Source organism: Salmo salar, chromosome ssa22 (genome assembly GCF_905237065.1).
Source record: "Salmo salar chromosome ssa22, Ssal_v3.1, whole genome shotgun sequence".
NCBI classification, from domain to species: domain Eukaryota; kingdom Metazoa; phylum Chordata; class Actinopteri; order Salmoniformes; family Salmonidae; genus Salmo; species Salmo salar.
Window position 1 is genome coordinate 26636153 of NC_059463.1, and position 14471 is coordinate 26650623.

Below are 14471 nucleotides of genomic sequence, written 5' to 3' on the forward strand. Positions count from 1 at the left end.
CTCCCCTCTCCCTGCTAGGAGAGAAATTGGTGCCCATCAGGATGTGCATTCTTGAACTTCCAAATGTAGCTTCCAAATACTAGCCCATATGTGTAATAGTTAGCTGTTTGCTATTGTATTGTCAACAGACCTAACATTATTATTGCACATCTTCTGAAAGCATATTAGCTATCTATTTTCACTCTCTACATTACCCTAGACAGAGTGTCCCTGAAGTTGAGGCTGTTCCTCCTGAGCAGCAGCACCGTGAGCAGAACTGGAGACCCATGACAAGGGCAGCAGGACCCAGAGCCCAGCATAGAGCGCCTGAGGAGGAACATGAGCTCAGAACCAGTCAGAACCAGAGGAACATGAGCTCAGAACCAGTCGGGAGGAAAAGCAGCTTCAAGGACTAGTGTCTAATATAATAGAATTCATATTCACTCCTCCCTGTGTGAAAAGGAATCCACCCCAGCCCATTGCGTCTTTACCTAACTTAAACTGTGGAGAACAGAAAGAGGGACTCTACCCACTAACATAACTGTGCAAATCAAAACAGAACACTATGGAGAGTCCAATGGGGAATCAAAACTAATTACTGACTCTCAGCCCCAAATTCCTGCAGTAATTCCAGACTGTTCAAGGGAGGGACCACACACACACGTCCTGTATGCAGTAAATGCTTTATGGAAGCAAGTCTTTTACAAAAGCATCAAAGAGTCCATGCTGCGAAGAAACCGAACTAGTAAGGGATACCTTCCATAATAAGGCATACCTGAAAAAGCATGTGACTGTTCACACAGGAGAGAGACCATATTGTTGCAAATAATGTGGCAAACGATTCACACAGGAGAAAGCACATCCATGCAAAGAATGTGTCAAACGCTTCATCTGGAATTAAACTCTGGCAAAGGATATAATGACCCACACAGGGGAGAAATCGTGTAAGTGCATATTGTGTGGGAAATGTTTTACATTAAATGGTGATCTAAAACACCATCAGTTCAGTCACACTGGGGAAAAAAATATGTGTATATGTGTATATCTGTGTATTTGTGTCGACTTTTGTGTTACTAGCTAACTTACTTATATGTGGTCTATTTCTCAAGTTGCTTTAATGGAAGGATGTTCCAAACACAAATTGTGATGTATTGTATCAGGCTTTGTATGAAATGAAAGTTAATTAGTTGAAGAGAAGTGAAGACTGTATTTGTTTACATAGTTTGTACAAACATTTAAATAATTGAGTCTGAGCACAAGTTGAATTAGTTTACCAATTCGGTAACACTTTACTTGATATCATAACAGCTGACATAACTTGTCATAATATGGTCATAACACTGTCATGACACATATTTAGACTTGTGAAATATATTGCGTTATTTTATGGCTGGTTATGACACCTACATAAGAGTGGCAAAACCTACCACAGAAGGTAAAACATTCCATTACACCATAAACATACTGTTGACAAGTAGGCTATGGTGTAATGGAATGTTTAACCTTGTGTGGTAGGTTTTGCCCTTATGTAGGTGTCATAATCAACCATAAAATAACGCAATATACTGTAAGTCCCAACAGGTGTAAATATATTTGTCATGACAGTGTTATGACCATATTTTGACAGGTTATGACAAGTTATGTCAGGGGTTATGACATTATGATATGGTTATGACAGTGTCATAAAGTGTTATGATGCTGGGTGTCAAGGAAAGTGTTGCCATTAATGAATGAGTTAACTGCTCAGAGCGCTTGCAGCCACATTCTTACACACTAAAGTATGTCATGGACCATTGAAATGCAAGACCCAACCAACACTTACAATCTGCCAACACACAAGTCACGCAAACAATATGGACAATTATGATAGTTTAGTATTTTCAGATTCTTATTAATTTAACTACTGGAATTGTGTATGTGACCTGGCCATGGGACCACACGAAGCCTGACAAGCAGCCTACCCATCCCTCCACATACATACATTGTCTGCTACTCCTACAGATACGGTGTGCAGCTTGGTTTTATTTGGTCCTAATAGAATACAGTAGAGGTTAACAAATCTGTGTTGCCTTGGCCACCACTTAAACTTGAGCTCCACACAGTAAATCAATCCAAGGCATTATTTGACTTAGCGTGAACCTAACACGCTAGGTGGCAGTATTGCACAAACTGAGTTTGGGAAACACTGATCTAAAATACATATGATATGTGAAAATGTGTGGTAAGTGTTCTCTTATCTCCAATGAGTGCAAACTACTGACAAGTCTTGCATGAACCAAATTGGGACCCTAGCCTGAATGCAGACATTTTGCCAATCTTTCATAATGCTGCAACATGTGAACCCAAAGTGCTTGTCTGTGTAAAGAATTGTCTATTTTCTTATTCTTGTGTCCTTTTGGTGTATTCAAGTGTCACTAAATAGTAAAGTATCTCTGTGAGAACTTGATCTGCACCAGTGTTTTCAACGGTAAATTATTTTTGGTACCGAACTCTGGAATTCTTATCTTCTCATTGCCAAAACATCAGCTTTATTTTTGCAGATTGTGGATTCTATCAATGTAATTGTCTGCACACATTGCAATCACCCATATTGTTTTTGTAAATATATACATCATTTTTTATATATTTTCCTTCTTTATTATTTTCCCCTAACCCTCCCCTAATTGGAGTAAACTAATGGACAACAATACTTAGGCTTCTACTTCCAGCTTATACATACTATATACAGTACCAGTCAAAAGTTTGGACACCTATTCATTCAAGGGTTTTTCTTTATTTTCACTATTTTCTACATTGTAGAATAATAGTGAAGACACCAAAACTATGAAATAACACACATGGAATCATGTAGTAACAAAAAAGTGTTAAACAAATCAAAATATATTTTATATTTGAAATTCTTCAAAGTAGCCACCATTTGCCTTGATGACAAGCTTTACACACTGGCATTCCCGCAACCAGCTTTGAGGTAGTCACCTGGAATGCATTTCAATTAACAGGTGTGCCATGTTTAAAGTTAATTTGTGGAATTTCTTTCCTTTTTAATGCATTTGACCTAATCAGTTGTGTTGTGACAAGGTAGGGGTGGTATACAGAAGATAGCCCTATTTGGTAAAAGACCAAGTCCATATTATTTAAAGAACAGCTCAAATAAGCAAAGATAAATGACAGTCCATTATTACTTTAGACTTGAAGGTCAGGTCTGATGAGTCCAAATTTGAGATTGTTGGTCCAACCGTGTGTCTTTGTGAGATGCAGAGTAGGTGAATGGATGATCTCCGCATGCGTGGTTCCCACCGTGAAGCATGGAGGAGGAGATGTGATGGTGTCGGGGTGCTTTGCTGGTGACTGTCTGTGATTTATTTAGAATTCAAGGCACAGTTAACCAGCATGGCTACCACCGCATTCTGCAGCGATACTCCATCCCATCTGTTTTGTGCTTAGTGGGACTATCATTTGTTTTTCAACAGGACAATGACCCAAAACACACCTCCAGGCTGTGTAAGGGCTATTTGACCAAGAAGGAGAGTGATGGAGTGCTGCATCAGATGACCTGGCCTCCACAATCACCCGACCTCAACCCAATTGAGATGGTTTGGGCCCCAGAGAAAAGGAAAAGCAGCCAACAAGTGCTCAGCATATGTGGGAACTCCCTCAAGACTGTTGGAAAAGCATTCCTCACGAAGCTGGTTGAGAGAAGGCCAAGAGTGTGCAAAGCTGTCAAAGGCAAAGGGTGGCTACTTTGAAGAATCTAAAATAGATATAGGTTTGTTTATCACTTTATGTACTACATGATTCCATATGTGTTATTTCATAGATTTGATGTCTTCACCATTATTCTACAATGTTGAAAATAGTAAAAATAAAAACCCTTGAATGAGTAGGTGTCCAAACTTGACTGGTACTGTACATACTATATACATTTTACAAAGAGTATATGTTACATGAGTTGTCTTTTGTTTGTTTTTAGTCCCAGCCTTCAGCTATCCTCAACCCATCCCATCTATTTCTGAAGACCATCCAGTTGAGTTCAATCTGACATATTTCTCCCACTGTGCAGTTCCACAAAAGTTCTGAACCTTTCTATTCTTATAGTCTCTACATATTGTACATTAAAGTTTTTTTAATTTCATCTTTATCTGAGATAACTCTTAGCACAAATTTTATTGATTGATTTGACTATGACTTTTCAAAAAAATCACCCAGCATTGCTATTTGTAGAGTTAGCTCCATGTAAATATTGCATTTATTGGCCATTCTTGAACCTAATACAAAAAAATAAGCTACATATGGGCAGTACCAAAACAAGTGATCTCATGATTCTGTCTCTACGCAGCAAAATCTGCAGAGGATGGTTGTATCCCCATATATAACATATTGGTTGCAATTATTTTTACATAATGATTTCAATTGAAAAACGTACGTTTTGAATCCGGCGTCATTTTATGTATCAGTTCATAAACCATGTGCCATGGAATCGGTACATGGGAAATCTCCTCCCAACTATTTTGCAACCTGTATGGCACAGCAGTCTGTTTTTTGGTCCTTAAATTAAACTGGAATACTTTATCACAATTTTCATTAACCAATTGGTCTTTAATGCAGGATTTCTTACCTTCCCCTTGCCTCCATTTTTGCAGTAATTCTGCAATCAGTTGGTTGTAATTTGACAGAGCAGGCATTTCCATATTTTTGTTAACTCCACCAGTCCTACTGATATCATTTACAAAGACAACAGTAAAAAAATATATAACTTATTTTTTTATCAATTAGTACATTTGATTTTAACCATAATATTTGTTCTGTAATTTCTGGTGGATTAAAGTGAAATTGCAACTAGCTTTCTATTGCAATATTTCGGAGATGATATCATTTTCAAATACAGTGCCTCCAGAAAGTATTCAGACCCCTTGAATTTTGTTATGTTACAGCATTATTCTAAAATGTATTAAATAATGTTTTCCCCTCATCAACCCCCCCCACACACACTACCTCATAATGACAAGGCAAAAATAAGTTTATGAATATTTTCTCATTTATAAAATTTTTTAACTGAAATCACATTTACATAAGTATGAATACCCTTTACTCAGTACTTTGTTGAAGTACCTTTGGTAGCGATTAAAGCATCAAGTCTTCTTGGGTATGACGCAACAAGCTTGGCGCACCTGTATTTGGGGAGTTTCTCACATACTTCTCTGAAGATCCTTTCAATCGTTGTAAGGTTAGATGGGGAGAATTGCTGCACAGCTATTTTCAGGTCTCTCCAGAGATGTTTGATCAGGTTCAAGTCCGGGCTCTGGCTGGGCCACTCAAAAACGTTCAGAAACTTGTCCCAAAGCCACTTCTGTGTTGTATTGGCTGTGTCCTTAGGGTCATTGGCCTGTTGGAAGTGGAGCCTACACCCCAGTCGGAAGTCCTGGAACAGGTATTCATCAAGGATCTCTCTGTAGATTGCGGCGTTCATCTTTGCCTCAATCCTGACTCCCAGTCCCTGAAAAACATCTGCACAGCGTGATGCTGCCACCACCTTGCTTCACCGTAGGGATGGCACCAGGTTTCCTCCAGACATTATGCTTGGCATTCAGGCCAAAGAGTTCAATCTTGGATTCATCAGACCAGACAATCTTGTTTCGCATTGTCTGAGTCTTTAGGTGCCTTTTGGTAAACTCCAAGCAGGCTGTCATGTGCCTTTTACTGAGGAGTGGCTTCCATCTGGCAACTCTACCATAATGGCCTAATTGGTGGAGTGCTGCAGAGATGGTTGTCCTTCTGGAAGATTCTCCCATTTCCACAGAGCAACTCTAGAGCTCTGTCAAGGTGACCATCATGTTCTTGATCACCTCCCTGACCCCAATTGCTCAGTTTGGCTGGACGGCCAGCTCTAGGAAGAGCCTTGGTGGTTCCAAACATCTTCCATTTAAGAATGATGGAGGCCACTGTGTTCTTGGGGACTTTCAATGCTGCAGAAATGTTTTGGTACCCTTCCCCAAATCTGTGCCTCAGCACAATCCTGTCTCAGCACTCTACAGACAATTCCTTTGACCTCATGGCTTGGTTTTTGCTCTGACATACACTGTCAACTGTGGGACCTTATACAGACAGGTGTGTGCCTTTCCAAATCATGTCCAATCAATAGGTGGACTCCAATCAAGTTGTAGGAACAGCTCAAGGATGATCAGTGGAAGCAGGATCCACGTGAGCTCAATTTCGAGACTCATAGCAAAGGGGCTGAATACTTGTGTAAATAAAGGTATTTCTGTATTTTATTTTAATACATTTACAACATTTTCTAAAACCTGTTTTAATTTTGGTATTATGGGGTATTGTGATGAGATTGCTGAGGACATTTTTTTATTTAATCAATTTTAGAATAAGGCTGTAACGTAACAAAATGTGGAAAAAGTCAAGGGGACTGAATACTTTCTGAAGGCACTGTAACTGAAAGTGAGAGGTTGTAATCTGAATGAAGGGAAAAAGACCATTCTTGAACACGGGGTGAACCATTCTTACTAATCGTTTTTGTATGACTGAAGCCTTTAGTGAGAGGTCCAACGCTTTAATATTTAATCATTTCTGCCGTCTGAATTCAATACTCATTATATAAATAGGACCGTTAAATTTTGTCTGGTTTGCTGCTCCAAATAGTGGAATATTGGTGCTCATATAATTTAAAAAACAAGTCGTTAGGTTTAGGCAGGGCCATAAGAAAATAGGTAAACTGGGATATTACTAAATAATTAATCAGGGTGATTTTTCCACAAATAGACAGGTGTTGTCTTTTCCATGATAGCAACATTTTTCATGTAATTTGGCTAACATTCTATTTAAATGTATTGTAGTGAGAATTTCTTTCTTTCATGATATGAATACTGAGTATGTCGACTTCACCTTTGGACCATTCTATTGGTAAACTAAACGTTTTTTTTTTTTTTAGATCCAATACATAAAATGATGCACTTTATTGTAATTCGGTTTTAATCCAGAGTCCGTGTTTGTGAGTGTGTGGATAGTCCTGTGAGTTTGCAGAGTTAGTGCAGATCGTCCAGTTTGCCATTTGATTATTCAGTAGTCCTATGGCTTGGGGACAGAAGCTGTCTCGGAGCCTGTTGGAACCTGATGCTCCGGTACCACTTGCCAGACGTTAACAGAGAGAAAATTCCATGGTTTGGGTGGCTGAAGTCTGGAAATATTCCGAGCCTTCCTCTGACACCGCCTGATATAGACTTCCTGGATGGCAGGAAGCACGCCCCAGTGATATACTGAGTTGTTCGCACCACCCTCTGCAGAGCTTTGCAGTCAAGGGTGGTGCAGTTGCCGTACCAGACGTAGCCAGTCAATATACTTTCGATGGTGCAACTGTAGAACCTCTTGAGGATCTGTGGGTCCATGCAACATCTATTGAGCCTCCTGAGGAAGAAAAGGTGGCAATACATTCCTAATGAACCAGGGGAGGTGTAACGTTCTCCTCCAACACAGTTCTGCCTCCCGCCTATAGGGGCGCTGCAACTTTGAGGAGAGTCACCTCTTTGCTTGCGCACGCGGAAAGGAGGAAGCGCGCCATTGAAGAACCACAACGTGAAGATTTCGAGTTCCTTGTCTTCCTTCGAGTGAAACGTTTTGACAATTGTTTTTAGGACAACAAAGCGTAAACCCATAACGAGGATGGCGTACAGAGGACAAGGACAGAAAGTCCAGAAGGTTATGGTGCAGCCAATTGTATCCTTTCTTGATGAAATACTTAGTACAATATTTTGCCCTAGGCAACGTTTAATTCATCGTTAACTAACGTTACCTACTATTAGTAGTAGTTAGCTACCTACTATTACTTTTCTGCCGCTAAACATTGGTTTGATTAACGTTAATTGCATATTTCCGAAAGCGGTTAGCGTGTCCAGGAACACAAATAGTGTAACCCATGATGCAGTAACTCAAGAAAACATGTGCAGTCAAATCAGCCAGTTTGCTAACTAAATGTTTGACACATTTCCTTGACCCTATGTCCACCAGAACCTTATTTTCAGGTATCTACAGAACGTAAGTTTAATCCTTTCATATTTTCTGCATTTGTCACATGATCTGATGGTCGTGGTTCTTGCGAGTTGCAAATGTGATAGACTTTATGCTTTTACAATACATTGCCTAGCCAAGTTAGCTAGCTAGCAATCTCTCCTCAAATATAATCACAGCCTCTCTCCCTCTTCTCCCTGCAGCGCTCTCGTATCCAGGTGTGGCTGTATGAACAGGTGAACATGCGGATAGAAGGCTGCATCATCGTAAGTGATCATCCTTCGGTATTTCCTCCTTTATTCTCTTAGCCAAAGCACCTGAAACTACACCAGGGCTGCTGACACCTAGCAAGATGTGTAGTTGAAAGCAACAAACCTCTCTCTCTCAGGGCTTTGATGAATACATGAACCTGGTTCTGGATGATGCTGAGGAGGTTCACATGAAGACCAAGAACAGGAAGCCCTTGGGTAAGTCAGTGTGTGTGCGCAAGTGGTTGTGATGCTGCATTCATAACAAGTGGGAAACTTGGAAAATACTACTTGTAAGCTGGGAAGAAGTTGTGTGTATTTTGAAAACAAATGATCGTTTTCAAAAACCATATTAATAAATGTTTTGTTGCCTCCCGAGTGGCTCAGCGGTCTAAGGCACTGCAGTGCTAGAGGCGTCACTACAGATCTGGGTTCAATCCCGGGCTCTATCACAACCGGTCGTGATTGGGAGTCCCATAGGGCGGCGCACAATTGGACCAGCGTTGTCCGGGTTAGGGGAGGGTTTGGCTGGGATAGGCCGTCATTGTAAATAAGAATTTGTTCTTAACTGACTTGCCTAGTTAAATAAATAAAATGTAAATGCTGTTATTGAGTTCATTGCCTTATGCCTCGATCATACCTACAGCGTCATTAGTCAAAATGGTACGCAGCATCATCTGGATATGTGTGCAACAAAAGTTCATTCGCCTTCTGCTACTATTTTTGTCAAGCTGTCTACGCATACAGTTTTACGCATACATTTGATAAATCCAACGTATGCACCACACAGCACACTGCAACTGCCTCTGCAGTGTTGCAAGGCCAACGCAGCATTCCTTTGGAAATGAATGTACTTCTGGTGTACCAAAATGCAATAATGCTGTCGGTGGAATCGAGGAACTAGTCTGTGAAGTCAGAGTTCAGCATGTGGGAGAAGTCGGAGCTCAGCGACTATAGGCGAGTGTCCCACTAGTTATTACCAATTGGAGGGACGTTCAAGTGGATTTTTCCAAACGGGTTGTTTCTGGGCCCAGTTTCCCAATATAACTTAGGTTTATTTTTTGGTTTTTGTTCTACCTTGTTATTTTTTTGTATTTCATTGTTAATGATTACTGCATTGTTGAGTTTAGAGCTTGCAACAAAAGCATTTCACTGTACTTTTGCATGTGACTGAAAAACATGAGTTTTAATGATGCATCTTTCCTACAAAGGCCAAATATGTAACATGTGTTTCCCAAAACACCACACGGGAGAACAGTCACTAAGTGCTTTGTTGGAGCGTGTGTCAATACTTATAGGATCAAAAGAAAGGCAGTGCTGCCCTCGGATCAGTGTTTCCAATTCAAATCTTGCCTTAACATTATAATTATTTCAAAATACTGACGATGGATCAGCTCTTAGAGCGGTATTTCCACCTACAGCTGCAAATAGAGGCGGCTTATTCTAATGCTTACCCGATTAAAAATGCACTAAATTACTCATTTGGCACATGATTGCGCACGTTAGGCTACACATGAAATATATTGAGACAAACTACAGACGGTAGCCTAAAAGTAGAAAAATATATCTACATTTATTGAACATGAAATGTATTTCAATATGATTGAAATGGGCCTATAGCCTACTGTATTTATATTTTAGGCGTTAGATTTAGATCATTTTCAAATGCACGTTTAATAATTATAGTTTGGGGAATTTGGCCTCGGTGCTTCTGGGAAACCGGATCCTGGACATTTTTCCGACTTGGAACCAGCTAGGTGGTGTAAGATGGGCTACTAAAACGCTGGCCGACCCGCCTTAAGAAAAGGGATGCGGACAAAACAAGCAAATGCCTCTTCTGAGGGGAAACGCAATATCTACGTCATTGCCCAGAGCCAATCAAATGCAGGTGTTTAACAGACAGCACTGCCATTAAAATGCATTATTCAATATTGAAGTCAACGAGATAAGTTTAGGAAGGATAGCCCTTAAGACTAGTCTGTGACCAACTCATGGTAAGCAGCCCTGTCCTGCACCTTGGAGTAATAGCATGCTGTTGTTGACACTCCATACCAGATAGGTGACGCTTGTCTTATAGGGCCTATTATTAATGCCATCGGATTGACAAAAACCACTAGTTGAGTAAGGACTTAATAAAAAAGCTGTATACTTTCTTTTTTTTAAACACTTTTCTCTTTTCTCTAGTTACTTCTCATATGTTGATGATGATCATACAACTTTCCTTTGTTGGTAGTCTGAGCAAGTGTGTCCTTTCAACCAGTCTGGTCATCATGACTGCTGGCGGAAGTGTCACTTACTGTAGGCTTATCACCAGTCTCTTCATCTATCCTCACTTCTCTCAATTAGAGGTCGACCGATTATGATTTTTCAACGCCGATGCCGATTATTGGAGGACCCCCCAAAAAAAGCCGATACCGATTAATCGACCGATTTAATAAACCATTTTTTTACTATATATATATATATAATTATAGATGTTTTTTTATTATTTGTAATAATGACAATTACAACAATACTGAATCAACACTTATTTTAACTTAATATAATACATCAATAAAATCAATTTAGTGTCATAAATAATGAAAAATGTTCAATTTGGTTTAAATAATGCAAAACAAAGTGTTGGAGAAGAAAGTAAAAGTGCATTATGTGCCATGTAAGAAAGCTAACATTTAAGTGCCTTGCTCAGAACATGGGAACATATGAAAGCTGGTGGTTCCTTTTAACATGAGTCTTCAATAATCCTAGGTAAGAAGTTTTAGGTTGTAGTTATTATAGGAATTTTAGGACTATTTCTCTCTATACGATTTGTATTTCATATACCTTTGACTATTGGATGTTCTTATAGGCACTTTAGTATTGCCAGTGTAACAGTATAGCTTCCGTCCCTCTCCTCGCTCCTACCTGGGTTCGAACCAGGAACACATCGACAACAGCCACCCTCGAAGCAGCGTTACCCATGCAGAGCAAGGGGAACAACTACTCCAAGTCTCAGAGCGAGTGACGTTTGAAACGCTATTAGCGCGCACCCCGCTAACTAGCTAGCCATTTCACATCAGTTACACCAGCCTAATCTTGGGAGTTGATAGGCTTGAAGGGGTGGGTATAATTTGTGGAACGTTCCAACAAACGTAAAGTAAAAGGTTGCCAACCAACAACGCATACAAAGTAGCAACGCATACAAACCTAGCTAACTAGCTGCCGAATAGGCATCAACTCACCACGTAGCTTATTCTTAATGTTTGTCCATAGGCAACCAGAGTGAGGACAGACATTTTTTGAAATAAACGTGATGAGTGAAAAACACAATGAAATAGACCACTCCCTACCCGGTATCTTATTCTGCCGCTATACAACTTTGTATGCGTTGTTTTTTGGCAACCTTATTTACGAAGTTTTTGGAATAGATTCCTGTTGGAACGTTCCACAAATTATACCCACCCGGCTTGAAGTCATAAACAGCTTGAAGCACAGCGAAGAGCTGCTGGCAAAACGCACGAAAGTGCTGTTTGAATGAATGCTTACGAGCCTGCTGGTGCCTACCACCGCTCAGTCAGACTGCTCTATCAAATATCAAATCATAGACTTAATATAATATAATGACACACAGAAATACGAGCCTTAGGTCATTAATATAGTCGAATCTGGAAACTATCATCTCGAAAACAAAAGGTTTTTCTTTCAGTGAAATACGGAACCGTTCCGTATTTTATCTAACGGGTGGCATCCCTAAGTCTAAATATTCCTGTTACATTGCACAACCTTCAATGTTATGTCATAATTACGTAAAATTCTGGCACATTAGTTCGCAACGAGCCAGGCGGCCCAAACTGTTGCATATACCTTGACTGCGTGCAATGAACCCAAGATAAGTGACAATTTCATGTTATGCAGGTTTAAAAAATATATACCTTTGTATTGGTTTTAAAGAAAGGCATTGATGTTTATGGTTAGGTACATTGGTGCAACGACAGTGCTTTTTTCGCAAATGCGCTTGTTAAATCATCACCCGTTTGTCGAAGTAGGGTGTGATTCAATGAGAAATTAACAGGCACCGCATCGATTATATGCAATGCAGGACACGTTAGATAAACTAGTAATATCATCAACCATGTGTAGTTAACTAGTGATTATGTTAAGATTGATAAGTATAATGCTAGCAAGCAACTTACCTTGACTTCTTGCTGCCCTCGCGTAACAGGTAGTCAGCCTGCCATGCAGGCTCCTCGTGGAGTGCAATGTAAGGCAGGTGGTTAGAGCGTTGGACTAGTAACCGGAAGGTTGCAAAAACGAATCCCCAAATCCCCCCTGAACAAGGCAGTTAACCCCCGTTCCTAGGCCGTCATTGAAAATAAGAATGTGTTCTTAATCTGACTTGCCTAGTTAAATAAAGGTGTAAAAAAAAAAGCAAATCGGTGGCCAAAAATACCGATTACCGATTGTTATGAAAACTTGAAATCGGCCCTAATTAATCGGCTGTTCCGATTAATCGGTCGACCACTACTCTCAATTCCTCCCTGTATCTCTCCATCCATCTCTCTCAGGGAGGATCATGCTGAAAGGAGATAACATCACCCTGCTACAGAGTGTAGCCACCTAACTCAACCCAACAGGACCAAGTCCATCCATCTCCAGCCGACATACATTTTCTAGGATATTTTTTCCCCTTTTTGGTAGGTTTTTTTTTACGTTAGATTTTTTGCTAACAATATTGAAGCTCAATGGTGTTCGTGTTACATGAATAATGTAATTGTTTATTTTTGCCAACTATTCCTCTGTAATAAATGTTTTGTTATCTGAAATATCTACTCAACCCAATTACTCTTTAGTTTCTCAGTGGGAACATGGTTACCTGTAACTTTTTAAGAATTGCAAAAAACAACAAATAGAAATGAGTGCAGCTGTTGGGTTGCATGGGCTACTGATATGCTTCTAGGTGTATTTTCTTCTCCATCAATATTGACGTTCATAGCCACATACACTGAGTGTACAAAAAAAATTAGGAACACCTGCTCTTTCCATGATTTAAATTGACCAGAAAAATCCAGGTGAAAGCTGTGATCACTTATTAATGTCACTTGTTAAATCCACTTCAATCAGTGTAGATGAAGGGGAGGAGATGGGTTGAATAATTATTTTTAAGCCTTGAGATATGCTGTGGGAATGTGAGCCGTTCAGAGGTTGAATGAGCAAGAGAAAACATTTAAGTGCCTTTGAATGGGGTATGGTAGTTGGTACCAGGCACACCGGTTTGAGTGTCTCAACTGCAACGCTGCTGTGTTTTTCATGCTACACAGTTTCCTGTGTGTATCAAGAATGGTCCACCACCCAAAGGACATCCAGTCAACTGTGGGAGGCATTGGAGTCAACATGGGCCAGCATCCCTATGGAATGCTTTCAACACCTTAGAGTCCATGCCCCGATGAATGAAGACTTTTCTCAGGGCAAAAGGGGGTACAACTCAATATTAGGAAAGTGTTCCTAATGTTTTGTACACTCTGTGTATTTCTGGACTGTGACAATACATCGATGGTCCACCAGGAGGTGATATGCCCATACAGTATTTCAATGAAACTTGCATAAATGTATGGATACATTTTTCAACAGGGATGCAATACTTTTTCTCATTTCATTTTGAGAATCCAGGAAATGTTGCTTGCAACGTGAGAAACATAACAGTGCTGACTGCCATTATGTCAAACATCATTTCCACGCATCTTACCATAAATGGCCAAAGTATTCCCATACGGTTTTAATAGACTATTATATAAAGCACGACTTGGCCATTTCACTGTTGTGTACAATATACCTGTAACACATGATCTTAAGTAGGTCAGGAAGGCCAGCCTTAAAGGAAAAATCCACCCAACCTTTGACAGTGTTAAATAACACATATGACAACAATATTATTTGTGAACAAATGTTTCATTTTGGTAGCAAGATGAAACATCGTTGTGGAAATCTGTTGCAGCTCAAGTCGCAGCTACAAAATCCTCAATGCACTCTATGGGCTCACTAGGTAGCTAGCAAACGTAGCTACACACAATCCCAAATACAATATCAGCATGCAAAGCTGTAAAATCGCCTAAACAAACTGTACTATCAATTTAGGAGTCTACAATTTCACCATGTTCAACCTGCAGATCGATGTGCCTCACAGAGTGTAGTCTGACATTCACAACGGCAGATACTTTTGAGGAGATGGGAAACGTTGCCCATGTTACGTCAATGGGC

At 39.9% G+C, this 14471-nt stretch overlaps 1 protein-coding gene across 1 annotated transcript; it reads left to right on the top strand.

Moving 5' to 3' along the window:
• Positions 1-7522: 7522 nt before the first annotated feature.
• Positions 7523-12894, top strand: snrpe (small nuclear ribonucleoprotein polypeptide E). The gene is made up of 5 exons (NM_001140694.2): positions 7523-7698; positions 7990-8016; positions 8193-8255; positions 8378-8456; positions 12782-12894. Exons 1-5 carry the CDS (start codon positions 7645-7647, stop codon positions 12835-12837), a joined length of 279 nt encoding a protein of 92 aa, NP_001134166.1. The 5' UTR covers positions 7523-7644; the 3' UTR covers positions 12838-12894.
• The last annotated feature ends 1577 nt before the right edge of the window (positions 12895-14471 follow it).

Excerpts from the sequence above, each read along its gene's own strand:
- snrpe (NM_001140694.2), top strand. The coding sequence starts at position 7,645 with ATGGCGTACAGAGGACAAGGACAGAAAGTCCAGAAGGTTATGGTGCAG. Across the intron at positions 8,017-8,192 it reads TTTTCAGGTATCTACAGAAC|CGCTCTCGTATCCAGGTGTG; the intron begins GTAAGTTTAATC and ends TTCTCCCTGCAG. Across the intron at positions 8,457-12,781 it reads CAAGAACAGGAAGCCCTTGG|GGAGGATCATGCTGAAAGGA; the intron begins GTAAGTCAGTGT and ends CATCTCTCTCAG.